Here is a 26,686-nt window from a genome sequence, read left to right as displayed (position 1 = left end):
GTCCATGGAGTCTACCAGGTCCCGGGTGAGCGGCTGGGGCCCGCAGCCAGGAGCCGCCGGTGCCCTGACTCCCTTCCCACTGGGAGACGCCATGATGGCCTGAGAGCAGAGCCAGTCACATGGGATTTTGTTTTCAACCAGGTGCATCTTAAGGGTTTTTACAAAAAGAGAAATCCCTTTGAATGGGGAAGGCTATAGAAACCAAATTCTGAATTGTCAGACCTGTTTCTACTAGAAGATGATGAATTATAAATGTGATGGTAGTTCATAGTAGAAAATCATATGAAATGTTTTAGAAGTTGTATTTTTCAGTTGTATATATTGATCCATGTGATGCAGAAAGTAGCTCGCAAAGGCATTCATAAAAATTGAAGAATAAATTAATGTCCATTAACATGCAATATAGTAACAATGTAACATAATAACAACAGATTTACATTATATGCATTTAATGGCTCTTTTTTGTTTAAAATAAGCTTCACTGATGTTGATAGCAGCTTTATTCATAATTGCCCCAACTCAGCAACCAAGATGTCCTTGAGTAGGTAAATGAATAAACTGTGGTACATCCAGACTATGGAATATTATCCAGTGGTAAAATGAAATGAGCTATCAAGCCATGAAAAGACATGGAGAAAGCAAAATTGCATATTATTAAGTGAAAGAAGCCAGTCTAAAAGGCTACATAGTGTATGTTTCCAACTCTATGACATTCTGGAAAAGGCAAAATTATGGAGACGGTAAAATGAGGAGTGATTGCCAGGGGCTGGGGAGAGGGAGGGATGAGTAGGTGGCGCACAGAGGATTTTTAGGACAATGGAACTGCTCTGTATGATACTACAGTGATTGATACATTTGTTCAGACCTATGGAATGTACAACACAAAGAGTGAACCCTAATGTAAACTATGGATTTTGGGTGATGATGTGCCGATATAGATTCATGAACTGTAGCAGATGTACCATGAGATGTTGATAATGGGGGAAGGATGCATGTGTGGGAGCGGGAGGTTTATGGGAAATCGCTGTACCTTCCTCTCAATTTAGCTGTGAGCCTAAAGCTGCTCTTAAAAAATTGTTTTGAAAAAAAAAAGTTGAAGAAAATTCATGTAAAATTTTGGAGCAGTATATGAATGAGCCATTTTTATCGTAGGGAGACTATGGAAGAAAAGAAAATAATGTTTCAACAAAATGGCTTTAGTAATATTCCTGAAGGTAATTAGTAGTGCATTTCTATGCAGAGTGCAGAGGCACTGGATTACCATGGTTTGATATATAAGAGCCTAGTAATGGTTCAAGTATAAAGTAGTCCCTTCGGCTGCTATGTGAAGTCGATATTTCATCTGCTAAGAGGCAGGGATAACTGTGAAGGAAGACTTTTCAGGAGTTTACATAGACTGTTATTAGGACCTAAACTTAAAATTTAGCTATGCAGAAAAAGGATGGGGGGATTACTTTTAGTAGTGATGGGATTTGATGGGTAGACTAGATATGGAATATAGGGCACAGGGAGGAATCAATGAAGTTTAGATCATTGAAACTTTTCCCTTTGAAATCACAGCTAATGAAAGGCAGAGGGTTCATTGGGCACCAAGATATGTGGTTTGGGTCATGGACAGTGAGTAAAGTGAAGTGGCTGAAACGCTGAGAGAGAAATCAATTCATCAAGATTTCTAGTATGAACTGGAAGAACTATGTATGACTTTTTTAAAAAGTTTTATTTATTTATTTGTTTTTATTTTTGGTTGTGTTGAGTCTTCATTGCAGTGCGTGGGCTTCTCATTGTTGTGACTTCTCTTGCAGAGCACGGGCGCTAGGTGCGCGGGCTTCAGTAGTTGCGGCTTGCGGGCTCTAGAGCGCAGGCTCAGTAGTTGTGGCGCGTGGGATCTTCCTGGGCCAGAGCTTGAACCCATGTCCCCTGCATTGGCAGGAGGATTCTTAACCACTGTGCCACCAGGGAGGTCCTCTGTATGACTTTTTTTTTTTTAATTTTTACTATAACTTTATTTATTTATTTTACATCTTTATTGGAGTATAATTGCTTTACAATGGTGTGTTACTTTCTGCTTTATAACAAAGTGAATCAGTTATACATATACATATGTTCCCATATTTCTTCCCTCTTGCATCTCCCTCCCTCCCAACCTTCCTATCCCACCCCTCTATGTGGTCACAAAGCACCGAGCTGATACCCCTGTGCTATGCGGCTGCTTCCCACTAGCTATCTATTTTACGTTTGGTAGTGTATATATGTAATGCCACTCTCTCACTTTGTCACAGCTTACCCTTCCCCCTCCCCATATCCTCAAGTCCATTCTTTAGTAAGTCTGTGTCTTTATTCCTGTCTTACCCCTAGGTTCTTCATGACATTTTTTTCCTTAAATTCCATATATATGTGTTAGCATACGGTATTTGTCTTTCTCTTTCTGACTTACTTCACTCTGTATGACAGACTCTAGGTCCATCCATCTCATTACAAATAGCTCAATTTCATTTCTTTTTATGGCTGAGTAATATTCCATTGTATATATGTGCCACATCTTCTTTATCCATTCATCTGATGATGGACACTTAAGTTGTCTCCATCTCTTGGCTATTGTAAACAGAACTGCAATGAACATTTTGGTACATGACTCCTTTTGAATTATGGTTTTCTCGGGGTATATGCCCAGTAGTGGGATTGCTGGGTCATATGGTAGTTCTATTTGTAGTTTTTTAAGGAACCTCCATACTGTTCTCCACAGTGGCTGTACCAATTCACATTCCCACCAGCAGTGCAAGAGTGTTCCCTTTTCTCCACACCCTCTCCAGCATTTATTGTTTCTAGATTTTTTGATGATGGCCATTCTGACTGGTGTGAAATGATATCTCATTGTAGTTTTGATTTGCATTTCTCTAATGATGAATGATGTTGAGCATTCTTTCATGTGTTCGTTGGCAGTCGGTATATCTTTGGAGAAATGTCTATTTAGGTCTTCTGTCCATTTTTGGATTGGGTTGTTTGTTTTTTTGTTATTGAGCTGCATGAGCTGCTTGTAAATTTTGGAGATTAATCCTTTGTCAGTTAATTCACTTGTAAATATTTTACCCCATTCTGAGGGTTATCTTTTTGTCTTGTTTATGGTTTCCTTTGCTGTGTAAAAGCTTTGAAGTTTCATTAGGTCCCATTTGTTTATTTTTGTTTTTATTTCTATTTCTCTGGGAGGTGGGTCAAAAAGGATCTTGCTGTGATTTATGTCATAGAGTGTTCTGCCTGTGTTTTCCTCTAAGAGCTTGATAGTTTCTAGCCTTACATTTAGGTCTTTAATCCATTTTGAGCTTATTTTTGTGTATGGTGTTAGGGAGTGATCTAATCTCATACTTTTACATGTAGCTGTCCAGTTTTCCCAGCACCACTTATTGAAGAGGCTGTCCTTTCTCCACCTTACATTCCTGCCTCCTTTATCAAAGATAAGGTGACCATATGTGCGTGGGTTTATCTCTGGGCTTTCTATCCTGTTCCATTGATCTGTATTTCTGTTTTTGTGCCGGTACCATACTGTCTTGATTACTGTAGCTTTGTAGTATAGTCTGAAGTCAGGGAGCCTGATTCCTCCAGCTCTGTTTTTCGTTCTCAAGATTGCTTTGGCTATTTGGGGTCTTTTGTGTTTCCATACAAATTGTGAAATTTTTTGTTCTAGTTCTGTGAAAAATGCCATTGGTAGTTTGATAGGGATTGCATTGAATCTGTAGATTGCTTTGGGTAGTAGAGTCATTTTCACAATGTTGATTCTTCCAATCCAAGAACATGGTATACCTCTCCATCTATTTGTATCATCTATAATTTCTTTCATCAGTGTCTTATAATTTTCTGCATACAGATCTTTTGTCTCCTTAGGTAAGTTTATTCCTAGATATTTTATTTTATTCTTTTTGTTGCAATGGTAAATGGGAGTGTTTTCTTGATTTCACTTTCAGATTTTTCATCCTTAGTGTATAGGAATGCCAGAGATTTCTGTGCATTAATTTTGTATCCTCCTACTTTACCAAATTCACTGATTAGCTCTAGTAGTTTTCTGGTAGCATCTTTAGGATCCTCTATATATAGTATCATGTCATCTGCAAACAGTGACAGCTTTACTTCTTCTTTTCCGATTTGGATTCCTTTTATTTCCTTTTCTTCTCTGATTGCTGTGGCTAAAACTTCCAAAACTATGTTGAATAAGAGTGGTGAGAGTGGGCAGCCTTGTCTTGTTCCTGATCTTAGTGGAAATGATTTCGGTTTTTCACCATTGAGGATGATGTTGACTGTGGGTTTGTCATATATGGCCTTTATTATGTTGAGGAAAGTTCCCTCTATGCCTACTTTCTGCAGAGTTTTTATCATAAATGGGTGTTGAATTTTGTCGAAAGCTTTCTCTGCATCTATTGAGGTGATCATATGGTTTTTCTCCTTCAAGTTATTAGTATGGTGTATCACATTGATTGATTTGCATATGTTGAAGAATCCTTGCATTCCTGGGATAAACCCCACTTGATCATGGTGTATGATCCTTTTAATGTGCTGTTGGATTGTTTGCTAGTATTTTGTTGAGGATTTTTGCATCTATGTTCATCAGTGATATTGGCCTATAGTTTTTAAAGTTAGGTTTTTGAATTATCTTATGAACGATCCTTCGCTTTGCTTCCTAGAGCTTTGTCCCTGACATGCATTCATTTAACTCTCTCTGTGGTATTATATAAGTAGGTTTCCTTGTTTACGGTGTTTTTCAAAGTTTATCATCAGAATTAGGTTTAAGTAAAATCATTGTATAGAGCCAAGTGTTCTGCTTTAGAAGAATAGTGGAAGGCAGTGGTTTTCACCCTGGCTGCACAGTAGAGCCACCTTAGGGGGTTTTCAAAAACATACAGATGCCTGGGCCTCCCTCCAAAGATTTTGATTCTGATTTAAGGAGTTGCCAGAGAAGGCTGGCGAGGACCAGCATCAGGTCAGAAAACTTGACTTAGCCAGAATGCTGCGAGTGGATATGAAATCTTTTCCAGAGGGCAGAATTGTTATAAACAGTCTGACAGAGACAAGCTTTTATGTTTGCCAATTTACTAATTTACAGTGAGAAATACGCCAAGTGAATGAACGTTAATGCTGGAGCTGGCAGACCATTCTTTGCTCTCCTGTGAGGTAGGTCATAAAAGCTAAATTGTAATCAGGAAGTTGTGTGGAAGAGCCTAAAGATCTAAGAAATTTATATCTGTCATGCTCTGCTATAGGGGCCAGAATACTCATCCTTTTGTCCACCCTACTGGATTGTAGTTAGGTGGACATGACATTTCCATCAGCAGTGTGCTAAGTGTTAATTTCCCTATACCTTGCCAGCAGTAGATCCAATTATTCTTTTTAATATTTGGCACAAATTTAACATTTGTGTATAAAATGAAAGCTCACTGCTAGTTTGATTTTCATTTTCTGGGCATTACAAAGCTTGAATATTTTTTCATATGTTTGTTGTCTTCTTAGATTGGTTCTTATGTGAACTGTCTAATTATGTCTTTTGCCAGTTTTTTCTCTGTTGTGTTGTCTTTTTTTATAAATTTGTAAGAGCTCTTTGAATATTTTATATTTTCTGTCATCTGCATTCTGTTTTTTCCCCGACTTTGTCCTTTCTTGTTTATGGTATCATTTGCCTTATAAATATTTAAAAATTTTATTTGGTTGAGTACATTCATCTTTTTCTTTCTCTCTCTCTCTCTTTTTTATTTTTTAATAATTTTGGGCATTCTATCTTGGCTAAAAGTCCCCTCTCTCCTGGATTATACATGTTGACTTTGAATTTTTTCTTCTAAGACTTTAAAACATTTTTACTTCATATCCATCTGGAATTTGGTTTTTGAATATATTACGTTTATTTTTCTGCAGATGAGTAGGAATATAGTCCAACATTATTACTAAATAAATCATTCCCTCCCCTCTAATTTTGCCTATGTTGAATTCGTATTCTGGGATTTCTGGGAGGTTCTCTAATCTTTTATATTAATCTAATTTATCTGTACTTAATATTCACTAAGTTGATTACTTTTACATTGTGTTCTGATATAGTCATTATATATATATATTTTTACCCATTTTACAAAGTTTTTATTAATTGAAGTATATTTGATGTACAATATTACATAAGTTACAGGTATACAATATAGTGATTCACAATTTTTAAAGGTTGTACTCTATAGTCACAAAATATTGGCTATATTCCCTGTGTTGTACATTGTATTTTTGTATCGTATTTATATGTAATAGTTTGTACCTCTTAATCCCCTTCCACTATATTGCCCCTCTCCCCTTCCCTCTTCACACTGGTAACCACTAGTTTGTTCTCTAAATCTGTGAGTCTGCTTTTTTTTTGTTATATTCACTAGTTAGTTGTATTTTAGATTCCACATATAAGTAATATCATACAGTATTTGTCTTTCTCTGTCTGATTTACTTTTCCTAGCATAATGTCCTCCAGGTCCATCCATGTTGTTGCAAATGGCAAAATTTCATTGTTTTTTATGGGTGAGTAGTATTCCGTATACAAATACTTACATACATATATATATATATATATATATACACCATATCTTCTTTATCTATTCATCTGTTGATGGACACTTAGGTTGCTTCCATGTCTTGGCAATTGTTATCAATGCTGCTGTGAACATTGGGGTGCACGTATCTTTTTGAATTAGTGTTTTTGCTTTTTTCAGATATATACCCAGGAGTGGAATTGCTTGGTCATATGGTAGTTCTATTTTTAGATTTTTGAGAAACCTCCATATTGTTTTCCACAGTGGCTGCACCAATTTACATTCCCACCAACAGTGTACAAGGGTTCCCTTTTCTCCACATCCTTGCCAACATTTGTTATTTGTGGTCTTTTTGATGATAGCCATTCTGACAGGTGTAAGATGGTATCTTAGTGTGATTTTGATTTGCATTTCCCTGGTGATTAGTGATGTTCAACATTTTATGTTATATTTTGATATGTTTTGATTATAGTTATAATCTGTTCTGATTATAGTTATATTATCTTCTGATTTAGAGAATAGTGTTTATATTCTTTTTAAATAATTTTTTTTAGCTGTTCTTAGGTATTTATTCCTCCTAGTATATTCTAAGATAATTTTATCCAATACAACCTAAACAAAATAGTACTGAAATCTTAATTGGAATTGTACTAATTAATATATTAATTTTGTGAGAATTGACACATAATAACAAATCTTTTATCTATAAGTATGTCCTTACCTTTGTTCATGTCTTCTTTTTATGTTCTTTAAGAAGTTCTTGAATTTTCTTTTATATAAGTCCTATGCTTTTTTATTAAATGTATCCCTACCTATTTATATTTGTGAATAGGTTTTTATCGATTTTCATTCCTACATAATTGCTAGTTAATAAAGAAACTTCATGTCTTCTTTTTCAATATTTATAACAATGATTTCATTTTCTTGTATTATTGCATTTACTTATATCATCCCATAACCTTCAGGATGGTGTTGAATAATAAAGCAAGAATCAGCATCTTTGTTTAATTTGTTTTAATTGAAATAGATTTGGTGTTTTGAAACCTATAATAATATTTGCTGCTGGTGAATGGTAAATATTTTATTTGTTTCCTTTGTCTCTGGCTGCTGGATACCAGTAGGTGTGCAGTTGTATTTCTTTGTCAGCTAATTAAGTGTGTGAGCCATACAGCTACAGTACTGTTTTAAAGTATAATCCCAAGAGTGATGGAAGGAAAAGCAGGCTCAGTCTCTGTGAGCCTTAGTTAGCTATCAATTAAGATAAAGAGGAAGCCCCTTTGTTCTTGGTTTGTTTAAGTCATATCAGCCTCAGGGGTATAGAGGACTCAGCCCACCTATTTAGATTCTGCTCGTCTTCTTGGAAGTCTAAGAAAAATGGCTGCACAACCATATGCAGTTATTTACCTCTGCCAAGCCCTGGGTCTAGGTAGGTTTGCTGGATGAAACAACTGGGTATGTTTGCTGCAGGATTCTGGGGTTCATATTTTCACTTTAGGGCCATCCTGTGGTGAGGCCCTGGTTCATGTCTGGCCAGAGGAGAAGATTTTGCCACAATAGGTTTTTCACTGGCAGTGAATATTTTTATGGGCAGAAGAGTGGAGAACAAAAATGAAAACAACTTTTTTGTTGCTTCTGATACCATACTCACAGTTGAGATATAACTCAACTCGTTCATTTTCTGGTGGGGAAGCAGAGCTTAGAGAGGTTAAATGTTTTGACCAAGATTATAATGATATTCAGTAGCCAAGTCCAGGGCTCTTGTCTTCTGACTCCTAGGTCCATGCATATTTTAAAAATACCACATTATTTCTAAATTTTTAGAAGAGTTTCTTAGGCGAGCTTCTGAAGGTTCAAAAGACTACAGGAAAATAATAACCTCAGGGAGACTCTGGCTGAGTGAATAATGGATTATTTAGATGATAGGTCATTTTTCTTCAGCTTTATAATAAGCGATATTTCTGTAGTAGATTACAAGTAAAAAACATTGGAAATGTGCCAAAGATGTCATAGGACTTCTATGTTTAGAAATTGTTTTCAATGGGAATAGTTTAGCCTAGGATAAATAAACATTTTAGGAACAGCTGTCCAAAGAACAAGCAAAAGTCTTAATTTTTCTATCCATTGAAATTCATCCAGAAGCAAAAAAAGTTGGACTGAGGAAAATGATTTCATTCACATAGAATAGACACTTAAAGTATTTAGGAAGACAATTAATAAGAATTAAAGAGATTCCCCTATGAAGGAAAGTATACATTTTCCTTTCGGTACATGAAAGAAGACAAATTAGTGAGGGTATGCCAGGTTCTAGATAAGACGTCTTAATTAAGATGTCAATTTTCTTCTAATTATTTTGTGAAAGTATGCATAAGCTTGGAAGTATAAGTGAATGACAATAGGTGAGAAATTCCTGAAGATAATGAGTACACCAGGAGTATTTGTGCCAACAGATGATAAACACTATTATGAAAAGTTACAATAATTAAAAGAATGGTACTGATACAAAAACTGATTGTTAATGAGCGAATAGGAAGCATATTTGAGTATGAATTTAGTTTATGATAATAAAATCAGTGACAAAATTTTAGTAAAGGTACTGAGAAGAACTGATTAAATGTTGAGGAAGAATTTTTAAATTTTTGTCGTGTAACACCCCAAGACAGATTTAAATGGAGTGAATATAACTAAAAGAGAGTTAAAAGAAAATAGAGGTAAATATATATCTGATCAAAATGAGGACGCTTTTTCTTTTTAGCCCATTTTATATAAATGAATTTGAAGAGCAACAGAAGTACTTGATTTGGCAAATAGTTATTCTAAGCAAAGAGTATGTTAATAATATAGACTTTTAAGGAAGAAAAAATGATATATCAAAATCTGGCAGTTGTGGAGGAAATAAAGCCACTGATCTGAAAGTTCTTAAACTAAGAACCTAAGTTCACATTCCATTCAAATGGGACAATCGACTTTAATTAGAAGTCAGTTTCCTTGTCATACATGAACAGTAACTTGATGTGGTGTTTTGCACCTGGTTCCTGCCAGGAATTTTACCATCTGGTTGTTAAATTATCGGCGGCTTGAAATCAGCCATGATGGGAGTATTTCCATGATGGAAATTAGCAAATGCTGCAAATCAGGACACAATTTTTTTTTTTTAAAAAGAGGCGTTTACCAGCTTATCGCTTGAAATAAGATTTGGTTTGTTAGCATAAAATAATATGCAAAATATCTTAATAAATATTAAATAATGTTTTGTTTCCATAAGAAGCGAATGGTGTCTGGTTTGAGATTCCTTCATTCATGAAGGAATTTTGAGGTATACCTTGCCTTATATAGCAAATTGTGTTTGTGCGCTGAACCCATCAAACAATGCTTTCATATTGTACCTCTCAACATGTACAGCGTGCACATTACTTTTCTTTTCTTCTCTTCAGAAACAGTTGCTTTCAAATGTACAGTTTTGCTTTGGATGGTTGGTTGAAAGATACACCAATCCACCTGGCCTCCCCAGAAGTTGAAGTTTTCTTTCATTCCCTAATCTGATTTTGCTATCTTTGTTTCTGCTTTCAATTTGTCTACCATATAACCTGATTTGTGTTTTTGACATTTTATTGTAATTGACTTAGTAAACTGTTTTCTTCTCTTGGTCCAAGTACATTATTGTTTTAAGCTTTGGCCTGGTCTGCTGTTTATTGTGACTCTTCTCAGGCACCTTTGGTTCTGGCTGACAGGAATAGAGTAGGCTTTTCTTTCTTTTTTAAAAAAATATTAGACTCTTTTTTTTTGTGAAGAGCAATTTCAAGTTTACAGAAATTTGAACAGAAAGTACAGAGAGTTCCCATGTACCCGCTTCTGCTACCCACCCCTCCCAGCCCTGCCCATTTCCCCTACTATTGATATTTTACGTTAATGTGATACATTTGTTACAATTGATGAACCTACATAGACATATCATAATCACCCAAAGTCCATAGTTTACAATATCAGTCTTGGTGTGGTGCATTCTATGGGTCTTGACAAATGTATAATGGCATGCATCCATCATTGCAGCGTCATACAGAATAGTACTGTGCCCCTAAAAATCCTCTGTGTTGGGCTTCCCTGGTGGCGCAGTGGTTGAGAGTCCGCCTGCCGTTGCAGGGGACGCGGGTTCGTGCCCCGGTCCGGGAGGATCCCACATGCCGCGGAGCAGCTGGGCCCGTGAGCCATGGCTGCTGAGCCTGCGCGTCCGGAGCCTGCGCTCCGCAACGGGAGGGGCCACAACAGTGAGAGGCCCGCGTATCGCAAAAAAAAAAAAAAAAAAGAAAAAATCCTCTGTGTTCCACCTATGTATCCTTCCCTCCCTCCAACCCCTGGCAGTCACTCATCTTTTTATTGTCTTCATAGTTTTGCCTTTTCTGGAATGTCAAATAGTTGGAATCACACAATATGTAGCCTTTTCAGATTGGCTTATTCTACTTAGTAACATGCATTTAAGTTTCCTCCAAGTCTTTTCATGGCTATATAATTCATTTCGTTTTAGCACTGAATAATACTACATTGTCCGATGTACCAGTTTGTTTATCCATTCACCTACTGAAGGACATCTTGATTGGTTCTAAGTTTTGGCAATTATGAATAAAGCTGCTAAAAACATCCGTGTGCAGGTTTTTGTGTGTATATGTTTTCAACTCCTTTGGGGAAATACCAAAGAGCACAGTTGCTGTGTTGTGTGGTAAGAATATATTTAGTTTTGTAAGAAACCTTCAAACTGCCTTCCCTTTTACATTTTCACCAGTGGTGACTGAGAGTTCCTGTTGTTTCACATCCTCACCAGCATTTGTTTTTGTCAATGTTATAGATTTTGATCATTTTAATAGTTGTGTAGTGGTGTTAACTGAAAAAAAAAAAAAAAAAAAGCACAACCTAAAAGTTGAGAATTGTGTGTGCTGAGGACTTCGGCCTAGGACGCAGCCTCTAAGATAGCTCTGAGGGACTGGTCCTGAGAGGTAAGGGAGGAGCTAGGATACATAGGAGTTTTTGCAACAAAAAACCAGGTCGTTGGAACATCAAAAGATTACTGTTAATTAAAAAAACCCAGACATCTCATGTTAGTGAATTTAGCACTTTCCTGTGTGCTAAATCCATTAGCACATAGAAAGATGCAAGAGTCTGGGCTCATTGAAATCATTCCTTTGATATGCACCTTAACTATCTAGGGCCAGTATCCTGTTTTTCTCCATCCTGAATCCCCTCAGAGTGCTTGTTGGGGGGGCTGCAGTGGCTAATGGCTTGACGTTGGCAGCACCCTTTGTTTACTGATATGGCAGGTGACATTTTCCATCCACAGTGGTATCTCATTGTTGTCTTAATTTGCATTTCTCTGAAGACGTATGATGTGGAGCATCTTTTCATATGCTTACTTGTCATCTGTATGTCTTCTTTGGTGAGGGGTCTATTCAGATGTTTTGCCCATTTTTTAATTGGATTGTTTATCTTCTAAGTGCATTTTAAGAATTGTTATATAGTTTGGATAACAGTTTACCGGATATGTGTTTTGCAAAGGTTTTCTCCCAGTCTGTGTCTTTTCATTCTCTTAACAGTATCTTTTGCAGAGCTGAAGTTAGTAATTTTAATACAGCTCAGTTTATCAATTTTTCTTCCATGGGTTGTGCTTTTAGTGTTGTATCTAATAAAGTCATAGCTAAACCCAAGAACTGTTAGATTTTCTCCTTCTTATAGTCTGGGAATTTTATAGTTTTGCATTTTACATTTCGATCTATGACCTATGATCCATTTCGAGTTAGTTTTTGTAAAAGATGTAGGTTCTGTGTCTAGATTTTTGGGGTGGGGGCATGTGGATGTCCAGTCATTCCAACACCATTTGTTGAAAAGTCTTTTTCCATTGATAGCCTTTGCTTCTTTGTCAAAGATTAGTTTCACTTGACTCTGTCTTTGTGAGTCTGTTCCTGGGATCTCTATTCTATTCCACTGATCTATTTATGTATTCTTTCACTAGTACCATACTATCTTGTTTACTGTAGCATTAAAGTAAGTTCTGAAGTCGGGTAGTGTCAGTCCTCCAACTTTCTTGTTCTTCAATATTGTGTTGGCTATTCTGGGTCATTTGCCTCTTTATATAAACTTCAGAATCGGTTTGTTGATAGCCACAAAATAACTTGCTGGGATAGGCTTGCTTTTTAAACTAAGAATTTTGCTTTTGCCTTTTAAAATAAGAGATATTTTTGACTTTTGGTCTTGTTCAAAGACCCTTTACCTTATACCTTTTCTTAGGTTGTCATCAACATGTTTACTACTAACCAATATAAGTAAATAATTATAATAAGTAAGCAATTGTGTGGTATTTTGTTACTTTTCTGTATTTATATAAATCTCTTTGTAAATATGTGTGTAATATGCATGTATATATAAGATTATGACCACAAAGTAGTAATTTTTTATCCCTAAAGACCTGTTTTTGGGGGTGAGGGTACTGCAGGCAGCTTTCATAGACTCCACTGGGGTCTTTTTAAAACTACATCCACCCTCCCCTACTCATCCTTATCTAAAACACCTCAGTCACTGAGTCACTGTGCATTTTGGGGGATGTTACTGTTTAGTGTTGTGCATAAGAATATAATAGAGCTAGAAAACACTGAGAACCGCTGCTGTAAAGTAATGAAACCAAACATGTATCAGCTTAGGGTTTTTGTGTCTCTTCTCCCTTGTCTGTTCTCCTTCATTGAAGTTCAGTTTATCTTATAAAGGTATAGGAGTCTTATGAGCATGAAAAAGGTAATTTTTAAATGAAACATGCTAAGAACAGTGCTATATAGAGAGTTAGCTGTCTAAAAATACTGTATTTATGTTTTATTTGCACCTTATCTAAGAGAAAGAGTATACATGCTAGGTTAATTTTTATATTTTATCTTAATTTTATATGTTAATTATTCAGGTCTTACTATATTCTTATTATTATCAGAGTTTTATAGATTTATATTCCAAGGATGTTTAATCTGACATTGGGTTTTTACAACTTGTAATTCAATGCCTGAATTGTGTTAAGAGTTACACTCTAACATTTATGTCTTTATTCTCCCATAGGCTTATATAAAATTTCAAAAAATTTTAATAGCATGTAGAGAAATAGGATTGTTTAACCTCATAAAATATTTAAGTCAAGCAGTCTGGTGACATCAGGTTAATCTAGTTATGTGTAAACTAGCATTCTTACCCTGCTTAGAGTGACCATCCCTTTTTCTTAACTCTTAGCAGAATATGAGAAAAAATCACATATCTTCACCAAAGCTGAACATTATAATGAAATACACAATTTGGGGAAACCACTTTGATAAATGAAAAGTATTATTTAATTTTTATTTATTTTTAAAATATTAGTGAGTTTAAATATTATTTTCATGGTTACTGGCTTCTTCTGTTATATCTTTTGTAGCTTGTTTCTTCATGTCCTTTGTCCAGTTTTCAGTTTGGGGGTATGGGTCTTTTTCTAACTGATTTCATTAGAGCTTTGTGGATGGAGGTAAAAGTGATTAACTCTTAATAAGTAATTTTCATTAAAATTTGATTTTTTAAAAAATTGAAGTATTTTTATTTTGGAAGATACTGCAGGTCTTTGGAAGATAAACCTTTATCTGGAAGATAAATACTGGTTTCCCTAAAACTTTTGGCTGTATTGGCAAATTTCTTAAAATATGCAATTATGATATGTAGGAATATTTGTTTATGCTTAATTTATGTTTATGATTTTTTAGGAAGTAGAAGACAGTAAGGGTGAGTTTTTGAGAGGTCATTTTAACTAAAGTTTTTTCTTTTTGAGGAGACTTTAAAGGTTACAATGTTATTAAGATTATACTTCATCAGAGTCTAGAATGCAAGTGCCAAAGACTATCATAGCTTCTTGTTTAAAACGTTTATTGTAAAGTTAAAGCCAAAGAAACTTTGTAACTGTCTTATCTTATGAATCTTAATTAAAATATATATTTTGTATCTGCTGCCATAAGTCAAAATCTTAAAAGTGTTTCATCCTCATTTTTATTTCTAAAATGTAAATTAAAATTCTAGAAACTATCTGGGTAGGCTTTTCCACTATTTTATGATTCCCAAGAGTTATTCAACATGTGTGGATATAAAATATAGAATATTCTTAATGACTCAGAATAAATTTTTAAAATTTAAGATCTCCTTTCCCCACAATGACGTTTGTTAACACATTCTCTCCTTTATAATACACAGTGTTGGATCATGAAACAGAGTAAACAAACAAGTCATTGTTTAAAATAAATAGTGTGCACTGTGTTCAAAGGACTGTGAATTTTTGTTTTGAATTGTTATTATATAATTTTAGTTCTAGAATACATTACATATTATATTTTAATTTTATGTGATACAAAGATATTTATTTTAGATGCAATATTAACAGTTTATAACATTCTTTAGATTATTATTTTAAATATTTAAGCATCATGTATGACTAACTTCTAATCTTAACCTTGGTGGAAAATATTCTGTTCTATATAAATAAGTAAGTAAATGAAGATAATGAATAGGACATGAAAGTAAGCCATTCTTTGGTATTTGGAAGTTCAGTCTTTTTTTTTCCCCCTGGCTGCACCGCACAGCTTGTGGGGTCTTAGCTCCCCGACCAGGGATTGAACCCGGGCCCTTAGCTGTGAAAGTGTGGAGTCCTAACCACCAGACTGCCAGGGAACTCCCGGAAGTTCAGTCTTTCAAAAATATTTATTTTTCTTAAATTTGCAAATTATTTTTTCTGAAGTGACTGCCATAACCTGACTTTATATTGCTTTCTAGAATTTTCTTTGGGTGTTATCACAGTCACCTTTAGATATCTTGACACATACTATGTTTGGTAGAGTAGGGTTTTCTTTTTTTTTTTAAGTTGACGGAACAATTCCTTATAAGTTGGGAGTGTGTTTATTTAGATTAAATTTATTGTCCTGTGGTTATATACACACATACACATAAGCAGAAATTCAGTCTTTGAATTCAGTCTTTGCTTCCTGTTTCAAGGAGGGAGTTATTTATAGGACAGCATATTGAAAGGGTAGTATCTAGAGATCAGCCTGAGGGAGAGGAGTACATTCTTGGAGGTTCTCTGTGAATATTCCAGGCCAAAGGGATGTCACAAGCTGAGGTTAGAGAATGGGAGGGTCTATAATATACAACAGCCTGGAAGATCGAGGTGACTGGATAAACTGTAGATAAAAGCCAGGTAGACTGCCCAGGTAGTCAAAGGAACAGAACAGGTGAAGATAAACGGCAAGCAGTGGTGTGTGCTCTCTTTGTGCCACACTTGATGCGAAGCCCTGTTTGCCAGGCACGGTTGATATCATCCCTATCTCTCCTTTGAATGATTCAAAGAAAAGTCCTATGAGTCATGTTTTATTTCCTTCATTGCACATAACTTTGTTTAGAATTCATTTGTTCATTCAATACATATTTATTGTATACCTAGTATATATACCAGGCACTGTTCTAGGCTCCTGGGATTCATCAGTGAACAAAAAAGACAGAAGAGGATCTTTGTTCTAATAGCATTTACAACAGTAGGGTAGGGAGAAAAAGAGTACATAGTAAACATAATATATAACTAAATTATAGTTATGTTGGGCAGTATGTTAGAAGGTGACAAGTGTAATAGACAAAAATAGAGTCTGGTAATACAGATTGGGAGATCTGGATGGGATTTAGGGGGAGGATACATATTAAATAGGGTGGTTATGGTTGGCCTAATTGAGTTGATTATTAAAGTAGAGTTCTTTTGTTTCTTTTATTTTCAGCTTCAGCACAAGTCAGCAAAGTGAATAAGTACTGCATTTCTTCCAACTTTCATTCCACTTTGGGGAAAAAGAATATCATCATGTCAAGCATTACGATTGACCCGGATGTCAAGCCTGGTGAATATGTCATCAAGAGCCTCTTTGCAGAATTTGCTGTTCAAGCTGAAAAGAAAATTGAAGTTGTAATGGCTGAACCCTTGGTGAGTAGAGCTGACCTATAAATCCAATATTTTCTTGACTTGCATTAACCATTATATTACAAATTTTCCAAAGAAAATAATATACTTGAAAAAATATTAAAGGAAGCCAATCTGAAAAGGGTACGTACTGTATAATTCCAACTGTATGACATTCTAGAAAAGGCAAAGCTGTGGAGACAGTAAAAGATCAGTGGTTGCCAGGGGTTGGGCAGGGGTAGGGGTGGGATGAATAGGCAGACACAGAGGATTTTTAGGACAATGAATATATTCTGTATGATATTATAATGGTGGATACATGTCATTATACATTTGTCCAAACCCATAGAATATGCAACACCCGTTGTGAACTGTAGTGCAATCTGTAGACTTTGGATGATTAGGCTGTGTCAGTGTAGGTTCATCTGTTATAACAAATGCACCCCTCTGGCGTGGAATGTTGATAATGGCGGGGGCTACGCGTGTAAGGGCACAGGGGAATATGGGAAGTCTATCTTTCCACTCAGTTTCGCTGTGAACCTAAAACTGCTCTCAAAAATAAAGTCTTCACAAAAAATTAAGGGGTAGGCCAGTAGTAAAGTGATGATCTAAAAAGCTGTAATGACTCTAGAACCCACTTTGATAAGTTACTGCAGGTCACCAAAGAACAAAAATGGATTTCACCAATGGGAATTGTTGAGACAGATAAAACATAAGAGAAAACCTAAAACATTCTGTGAGTTAATGATGTGACAGTAGCCAGACTTATAATGAACACGTAAACAGCTTTGAACTTACAGTACACGAGGATACTTAAAGAATGTGAGGAGCTCTGTGTGAGTCGAGCTTATGGTGACGAAGGAAGAAAAAGACCAAAAACAAATGTCTGGGTTGGATTCTAACGAATTGTGGTGGCTATTATGATAGATAATACAGTGGTTGGGCAGTAAGAGGGAGAACAGATGAAAGGCAAAGACTGTCTAGTTATTGTATATAATTCAGGCTGGAATGAAAAGAGCTAGGGAACTAGGGCATTAACAGTGGAGAAGTGGTTGCAGAAAAAAGTGAGATAAACAACAGAAGCAGAATCAGTAGAACTTGGCACATAATTAGGAGTAGGTGTTTCGAGTGAGAGTGAAGGGTTAAAGATTTTTGAAGTGTTAGAAAAGATGGTAGTGTATTTACTTAGGTAAAGAAAACAGGAATGTTATTGGGGTAGTAAAGGTGATTAAGATAATTTTTCCTTTGTGTATGTTAAGCTTGAGCTACTAGCGATCTAAACCATGTGGAACTATTTGATTGGTAGCTGGAGATTCCTTTTGGGAACTCACAAGAAATATAGATTTTGGCATCATCTACATGAGGGTGATAAAGCTAAAAGAGCACATGATAATATCAAGGGAAGAGAGTATAGAATAGCATTATTATTGTCAAATAATATAGAGAGGCAGAACACAGTGAACACTGAGGAAGAGTGTATTGGACTTGGAAATTAAACAGCCTGAGAACAGTTTTAGCAGGATGATATAACTTTAGGAAGCAACTCTTTGGGTTTGAAGGGAATGGATATGGGATGTATCAAGATCACGCTGGTAGGTTAGAAGTACGGTGATGATAATGAAGATGGAGGTAGAGGATGTAATAGCTAAAATTTATTTATTCCTTAGACAACTGGATTAGCGATAGGTCTTCACTGCCACTTTGAGACTCAGAGGGTTTGTTACTTGTCTGAAGCCCAAAGCCAATAAGCAGCAGAGTGAAGAGTTAGGCTTAACTCAATCTGCTGTCCTTCCTCAGAAGGAAGGGAGGAAAGGAACGGAAAAGAGAATAATGATGACCTAAGAAGGAAGGGAAGTTGAGGAAGTATCATAGGTTCTTAATTTTCTTAGTGAAGTAGGACTTAACATTACTCATAATATGATGGTATGTGTGTGGGTACATGCATGCCTCGAGTTTCTTTCTGATCATTAAATAGAGGAAACTACTCTGAAGAAAGCATCTATGAAATAATGTATTTGAGGTTTAATAAATAATAATAGGTAAAAGATCATTAACCAAAATGTATATTTTAAAGCTCTGCATCTCACTATATTCAATTTAAGTCATTCCACGATTACTTTCTGCATATCAAATTAATGTTTTTATACCAATGTATATATATTTTACAGCATGTATAAAATATAAAATTCTGTTTTAGAAATTAGGATTACAAGAGTCTATAGATATGAATTAATGATTATAAGACTTGATTAGAAATCTACTTACTCTATAAAATGTTATTTTCTTCATCCATGGTCTATGAATTACATGATAGATCGCTACACTAACCTACTTAAATAACGTACAGTCAGAAAGGGAACCATTTTTTAAAAAATGCATTAGAAAAAGTTTATGGAGCCTGGTGACTATGGTTGATAATACTATATTGTATAACTGAAATTTGCCAAGAAAGTAGAACTTAAGTGTTCTCACCAAAAAAAAAAAAAAAAAAAGAAAGAAAGAAAGGAAAAAGTGAATATGTGAGGTGATAGATGTTTTAATTAACTTGAAGGTGGGAATCCTTTCACAGTATATATGTATATATCGCATTGTATACTTTAAATATATTACACTTTTATTTATTACTTATATCTCAATAAGCCTGAAAAAATGTTTATTAAAATTTTTAAACTTAGATAAAAGTAGAGATTATAGTATAATGAACCCTCAGCAATCAGCTGGCTTCAGCAATTTGCAACTTACACAGCACATATTTAAAACTTACCTATTTTATAAAATATTTTTAAACAGCACCATGTGCTATGGTCCTAAGAGCTCTAAAATATTTTATATTCTTAAAGGAATTTTAATTTTGAAATGTGAAAGTCTTCAGAGTAAAACAGTTAAAATACGAGTGAAACTTCCTAATTTGAATGAGTCTATAATATGGTGATTTTCCATCTTTCTCCTTCCTTTTTCTCCCAATGCCATTGTTACTGTCCTAGCTCAGGGCCAAGTTCTGTCATATTAGGCCATTGCATTAGCCTTCTACGCAGTCAAGAAGTGGTTCACTTCCTTCCCATTTTCCTTGTTCTCACCAGACTTTTCCTCATCTAAAATACAAATATTATTGCCTTTCTGCTTTAGAAATCTTGCTTCCTTTTCATTGCTGTGGATTAAATTGAAGTTCTTGGTGAGTCATTTCAGCCTCTTCACAGTCTCGTTACAGTTTGTGTAATGTCTCATGATTCTCCTATCCTGATGTATGCTGTGACACTTAAAAGTATCCTCTGGGGCTTCCCTGGTGGCGCAGTGGTTGAGAGTCCGCCTGCCGATGCAGGGGACGCGGGTTCGTGCCCTGGTCCGGGAAGATCCCGCATGCCGCGGAGCGGCTGGGCCCGTGAGCCATGGCCGCTGAGCCTGCACGTCAGGAGCCTGTGCTCCGCAACGGGAGAGGCCACAACAGTGGGAGGCCCGCGTACCGCAAAAAAAAAAAAAAAAAAAAAAAAAAAAAAATCCTCTATATATTCTGTTGTTCTGATGTATTTTTTATTTTTCTCTCAATCTAAAATGCTTTTTTGTTCAAAGTGTCATTTTATTTTTATGTCGTTTATTTATTTATTTTTGGCTGCGTTGGGTCTTCGTTTTTGCACGTGGGCTTTCTCTAGTGTGGTGAGCGGGGGCTACTCTTCTTTGTGGTGCGCGGGCTTCTCATTGCAGTGGCTTCTCTTGTTGCGGAGCACGGGCTGTAGGTGTGCGGGCTTCAGTAGTTGTGGCCCGTGGGCTCTAGAGCACAGGCTCAGTAATCGAGGCACATGGGCTTAGTTGCTCCGCGGCATGTGGGATCTTCCCGGACCATGGCTCGAACCCGTATCTCCTGCATTGGCAGGCGGATTCTTAACCACTGCGCCACCAGGGAAGTCTTAAAATGCTTTTAATTCCTCTGTTTTTAAACCTCTACTCATTCTTCCAACTTCCCACATCTTCCCTCTAACATAGTAATCCTTCCCCAAACTAAATGAATCTTTGTTTTACCATAATAATTTGTTCATACTCCTCGATTCTGACATTGTCATATTATGGTTAATTGCTTACATGTTTATCTTTTCTGATGTGAGCTACTTGATATCAGGAACCAGGTCTCTTTTTCCTCTGTACCTGCAGCACTGCCCTTGGTGGTAGGTGCTTAGTAAAAGTTTGTTTTTTAAATTGAATGTAGCCTTAAGAACATTGCTGTGGCCTGTGCCCTTTTTCTTCTAACAAAGCATAGTATCATTGTGTTAGCCAGAGCTTCTGATAGTTCTTTCAGAATAGTCTGATGTTGACTATATTTTATTCATTCATTTACCAGTTAATTTCAGAAACATCTGCTGTGTAATTGAAAATGAAATTATTATTATTATTTTTTCTGTCCTCTTTTTTTTTTTTAACATCTTTATTGGAGTATAATTGCTTTACAATGGTATGTTAGTTTCAGCTTCACAACAAAATGAATCAGTTATATATATACATATATTCCCATATCTCTTCCCGCTTGCGTCTCCCTCCCTCCCACCCTCCCTATCCCACCCCTCCAGGCGGTCACAAAGCACCGAGCTGATCTCCCTGTGCTATGTGGCTGCTTCCCACTAGCTATCTACCTTACGTTTGGTAGTGTATATATGTCCATGCCTCTTTATCGCTTTGTCACCGTTTACCCTTCCCCCTCCCCATAGCCTCAAGTCCATTCTCTAGTAAGTCTGTGTCTTTATTCCTGTTTCACCCCTAGGTTTTTCATGACATTTTTTTTTCTTAAATTCCATATATATGTGTTAGCATACGGTATTTGTCTCTCTCTTTCTGACTTACTTCACTCTGTATGACAGACTCTAGGTCTATCCACCTCATTACAAATAGCTCAATTTCGTCTCTTTTTATGGCTGAGTAATATTCCATTGTATATATGTGCCACATCTTCTTTATCCATTCATCCGATGATGGACACTTAAGTTGTTTCCATCTCTGGGCTATTGTAAATAGAGCTGCAATGAACATTTTGGTACATGACTCTTTTTGAATTATGGTTTTCTCAGGGTATATGCCCAGTAGTGGGATTGCTGGGTCATATGGTAGTTCTATTTGTAGCTTTTTAAGGAACCTCCATACTGTTCTCCACAGTGGCTGTATCAATTTACATTCCCATCAACAGTGCAAGAGTGTTCCCTTTTCTCCACACCCTCTCCAGCATTTATTGTTTCTAGATTTTTTGATGATGGCCATTCTGACTGGTGTGAGATAATATCTCATTGTAGTTTTGATTTGCATTTCTCTAATGATTAGTGATGTTGAGCATTCTTTCATGTGTTTGTTGGCACTCTGTATATCTCCTTTGGAGAAATGTCTATTTAGGTCTTCTGCCCATTTTTGGATTGGGTTGTTTGTTTTTTTGTTATTAAGCTGCATGAGCTGCTTATAAATTTTGGAGATTAATCCTTTGTCAGTTGCTTCATTTGCAAATATTTTCTCCCATTCTGAGGGTTATCTTTTGGTCTTCTTTATGGTTTCCTTTGCTGCGCAAAAGCTTTTAAGTTTCATTAGGTCCCATTTGTTTACTTTTGTTTTTATTTCCATTTCTCTAGGAGGTGGGTCAAAAAGGACCTTGCTGTGATTTATGTCATAGAGTGTTCTGCCTATGTTTTCCTCTAAGAGTTTGATAGTTTCTGGCCTTACATTTAGGTCTTTAATCCATTTTGAGCTTATTTTTGTGTATGGTGTTAGGGAGTGATCTAATCTCATACTTTTACATGTAGCTGTCCAGTTTTCCCAGCACCACTTATTGAATAGGCTGTCCTTTCTCCACTGTACATTCCTGCCTCCTTTGTCAAAGATAAGGTGACCATATGTGCATGGGTTTATCTCTGGGCTTTCTATCCTGTTCCATTGATCTGTATTTCTGTTTTTGTGCCAGTACCATACTGTCTTGATTACTGTAGCTTTGTAGTATAGTCTGAAGTCAGGAAGCCTGATTCCTCCAGCTCCATTTTTCGTTCTCAAGATTGCTTTGGCTATTCGGGGTCTTTTGTGTTTCCATACAAATTGTGAAATTTTTTGTTCTAGTTCTGTGAAAAATGCCAGTGGTAGTTTGATAGGGATTGCATTGAATCTGTAGATTGCTTTGGGTAGTAGAGTCATTTTCACAATGTTGATTCTTCCAATCCAAGAACATGTTATATCTCTCCATCTATTTGTATCATCTTTAATTTCTTTCATCAGTGTCTTATAATTTTCTGCATACAGGTCTTTTGTCTCCTTAGGTAGGTTTATTCCTAGGTATTTTATTCTTTTTGTTGCAATGGTAAATGGGAGTGTTTTCTTGATTTCACTTTCAGATTTTTCATCCTTAGTGTATAGGAATGCCAGAGATTTCTGTGCATTAATTTTGTATCCTGCTACTTTACCAAATTCATTGATTAGCTCTAGTAGTTTTCTGGTAGCATCTTTAGGATTCTCTATGTATAGTATCATGTCATCTGCAAACAGTGACAGCTTTACTTCTTCTTTTCTGATTTGGATTCCTTTTATTTCCTTTTCTTCTCTGATTGCTGTGGCTAAAACTTCCAAAACTATGTTGAATAAGAGTGGTGAGAGTGGGCAACCTTGTCTTGTTCCTGATCTTAGTGGAAATGCTTTCAGTTTTTCACCATTGAGGACGATGTTGGCTGTGGGTTTGTCATATATGGCCTTTATTATGTTGAGGAAAGTTCCCTCTGTGCCTACTTTCTGCAGGGTTTTTATCATAAATTGGTGTTGAATTTTGTCAAAAGCTTTCTCTGCATCTATTGAGATGATCATATGGTTTTTCTCCTTCAATTTGTTAATATGGTGTATCACGTTGATTGATTTGCGTATATTGAAGAATCCTTGCATTCCTGGAATAAACCCCACTTGATTATGGTGTATGATCCGTTTAATGTGCTGTTGGATTCTGTTTGCTAGTATTTTGTTGAGGATCTTTGCATCTATGTTCATCAGTGATATTGGCCTGTAGTTTTCTTTCTTTGTGACATCCTTGTCTGGTTTTGGTATCAGGGTGATGGTGGCCTCGTAGAATGAGTTGGGGAGTGTTCCTCCCTCTGCTATATTTTGGAAGAGTCTGAGAAGGATAGGTGATAGCTCTTCTCTAAATGTTTGATAGAATTCGCCTGTGAAGCCATCTGGTCCTGGGCTTTTGCTTGTTGGAAGATTTTTAATCACAGTTTCAATTTCAGTGCTTGTGATTGGTCTGTTCATATTTTCTATTTCTTCCTGATTCAGTCTTGGCAGGTTGTGCCTTTCTAAGAATTTGTCCATTTCTTCCAGGTTGTCCATTTTATTGGCATAGAGTTGCTTGTAGTAATCTCTCATGATCTTTTGTATTTCTGCAGTGTCAGTTGTTACTTCTCCTTTTTCATTTCTAAATCTATTGATTTGAGTCTTCTCCCTTTTTTTCTTGATGAGTCTGGCTAATGGTTTATCAATTTTGTTTATCCTTTCAAAGAACCAGCTTTTAGTTTTATTGATCTTTGCTATCGTTTCCTTCATTTCTTTTTCATTTATTTCTGATCTGATTTTTATGATTTCTTTCCTCCTGCTAACTTTGGGGTTTTTTTGTTCTTCTTTCTCTAATTGCTTTAGGTGCAAGGTTAGGTTGTTTATTCGAGATGTTTCCTGTTTCTTAAGGTAAGATTGTATTGCTATAAACTTCCCTCTTAGAACTGCTTTTGCTGCATCCCATAGATTTTGAGTCGTCGTGTCTCCATTGTCATTTGTTTCTAGGTATTTTTTGATTTCCTCTTTGATTTCTTCAGTGATCACTTCGTTATTAAGTAGTGTATTGTTTAGCCTCCATGTGTTTGTATTTTTTACAGATCTTCTCCTGTAATTGATATCGAGTCTCATAGCGTTGTGGTTGGAAATGATACTTGATACAATTTCAATTTTCTTAAATTTACCAAGGCTTGATTTGTGACCCAAGATATGATCTATCCTGGAGAATGTTCCATGAGCACTTGAGAAAAATGTGTATTCTGTTGTTTTTGGATGGAATGTCCTATAAATAGCAATTAACTCCATCTCGTTTAATGTATCATTTAAAGCTTGTGTTTCCTTATTTATTTTCATTTTGGATGATCTGTCCATTGGTGAAAGTGGGGTGTTAAAGTCCCCTACTATGAATGTGTTACTGTAGGTTTCCCCTTTTATGGTTGTCAGTATTTGCCTTATGTATTGAGGTGCACCTATGTTGGGTGCATAAATATTTACAATTGTTATATCTTCCTCTTGGATCGATCCCTTGATCATTATGTACTGTCCTTCTTCGTCTCTTCTAATAGTCTTTATTTTAAAGTCTATTTTGTCCGATATGAGAATTGCTACTCCAGCTTTCTTTTGGTTTCCATTTGCATGAAATACCTTTTTCCATCCCCTTACTTTCAGTCTGTATGTGTCTCTAGGTCTGAAGTGAGTCTCTTGTAGACAGCAAATATATGGGTCTTGTTTTTGTATCCATTCAGCCAATCTGTGTCTTTTGGTGGGAGCATTTAGTCCATTTACATTTAAGGTAATTATCGATATGTGTGTTCCCATTGCCATTTTCTTAATTGTTTTGGGTTCGTTATTGTAGGTCTTTTCCTTCTTTTGTGTTTCTTGCCTAGAGAAGTTCCTTTAGCAGTTGTTGTAGAGCTGGTTTGGTGGTGCTGAACTCTCTCAGCTTTTGCTTGTCTCTAAAGGTTTTAATTTCTCCATCAAATCTGAATGAGATCCTTGCTGGGTAGAGTAATCTTGGTTGCAGGTTTTTCTCCTTCAGCACTTTCAATATGTCCTGCCAGTCCCTTCTGGCTTGCAGAGTTTCTGCTGAAAGATCAGCTGTTAACCTTATGGGGATTCCCTTGTGTGTTATTTGTTGTTTTTCCCTTGCTGCTTTTAATATGTTTTCTTTGTATTTAATTTTTGACAGTTTGATTAATATGTGTCTTGGCGTATTTCTCCTTGGATTTATCCTGTATGGGACTCTGTGCTTCCTGGACTTGATTAACTATTTCCTTTCCCATATTAGGGAAGTTTTCAACTATAATCTCTTCAAATATTTTCTCAGTCCCTTTCTTTTTCTCTTCTTCTTCTGGAACCCCTATAATTCGAATGTTGGTGCGTTTAATGTTGTCCCAGAGGTCTCTGAGACTGTCCTCAGTTCTTTTCATTCTTTTTTCTTTATTCTGCTCTGCAGTAGTTATTTCCACTGTTTTATCTTCCAGGTCACTTATCCGTTCTTCTGCCTCAGTTATTCTGCTATTGATCCCATCTAGAGTACTTTTAGTTTCATTTATTGTGTTGTTCATCGTTGCTTGTTTCATCTTTAGTTCTTCTAGGTCCTTGTTAACTGATTCTTGCATTTTGTCCATTGTATTGTCCATTCTATCTCCAAGATTTCGGATCAACCTTACTATCATTATTCTGAATTCTTTTTCAGGTAGACTGCCTATTTCCTCTTCATTTGTTAGGTCTGGTGGGTTTTTATCTTGCTCCTTCATCTGCTGTGTGTTTTTCTGTCTTTTCATTTTGCTTATCTTACTGTGTTTGGGGTCTCCTTTTTTGCAGGCTGAAGGTTCGTAGTTCCTGTTGTTTTTTGTGTCTGTCCCCAGTGGCTAAGGTTGGTTCAGTGGGTTGTGTAGGCTTCCTGGTGGAGTGTACTAGTGCCTGTGTTCTGGTGGATGAGGCTGGATCTTGTCTTTCTGGTGGGCAGGTCTACGTCTGGTGGTGTGTTTTGGGGTGTCTGTAGACTTATTATGATTTTGGGCAGCCTCTCTGCTAATGGGTGGGGTTGTGTTCTTGTTTTGCTAGTTGTTTGGCATAGGATGTCCAGCACTGTAGCTTGCTGGTCGTTGAGTGAAGCTGGGTGCTGGCGTTGAGATGGAGATCTCTCGGAGATTTTTGCTGTTTGATATTATGTGCAGCTGGGAGGCCTCTTGTGGACCAGTGTCCTGAAGTTGGCTCTCCCACCTCAGAGGCACAGCACTGACTCCTGGCTGCAGCACCAAGAGCCTTTCATCCACAGGGCTCCTTAATTTGGGATGATTCGTTGTCTATTCAGGTATTCCACAGATGCAGGGTATATCAAGTTGATTGTGGAGCTTTAATCCGCTGCTTCTGAGGCTGCTGGGAGAGATTTCCCTTTCTCTTCTTT

The 26,686-nt window shown here is 36.4% G+C and overlaps 1 protein-coding gene across 8 annotated transcripts in view; it reads left to right on the top strand.

Moving 5' to 3' along the window:
- The window catches only part of FRYL (FRY like transcription coactivator), a 300,849-nt gene that overhangs the window by 141,381 nt on the left and 132,782 nt on the right, over positions 1-26,686 (top strand). For 5 of the 8 annotated variants that reach the window (XM_067735911.1, XM_067735913.1, XM_067735912.1 and 2 more), the window contains one exon: positions 16,334-16,533. In XM_067735911.1, the coding sequence (XP_067592012.1) occupies positions 16,414-16,533 (120 nt within the window). In that variant the 5' untranslated portion in view covers positions 16,334-16,413. Of the gene's footprint in view, positions 1-6,510; positions 6,529-16,333; positions 16,534-26,686 lie in introns of those variants that run through there. The other 3 variants (XM_067735907.1, XM_067735908.1, XM_067735906.1) reach the window with 1 other exon arrangement.

This window comes from Pseudorca crassidens, chromosome 4 (assembly GCF_039906515.1).
Source record: "Pseudorca crassidens isolate mPseCra1 chromosome 4, mPseCra1.hap1, whole genome shotgun sequence".
NCBI classification, from domain to species: Eukaryota; Metazoa; Chordata; class Mammalia; order Artiodactyla; family Delphinidae; genus Pseudorca; species Pseudorca crassidens.
Note: the sequence above shows the minus strand (reverse complement) of the source record. Positions and strands in the feature narration are given on the sequence as shown.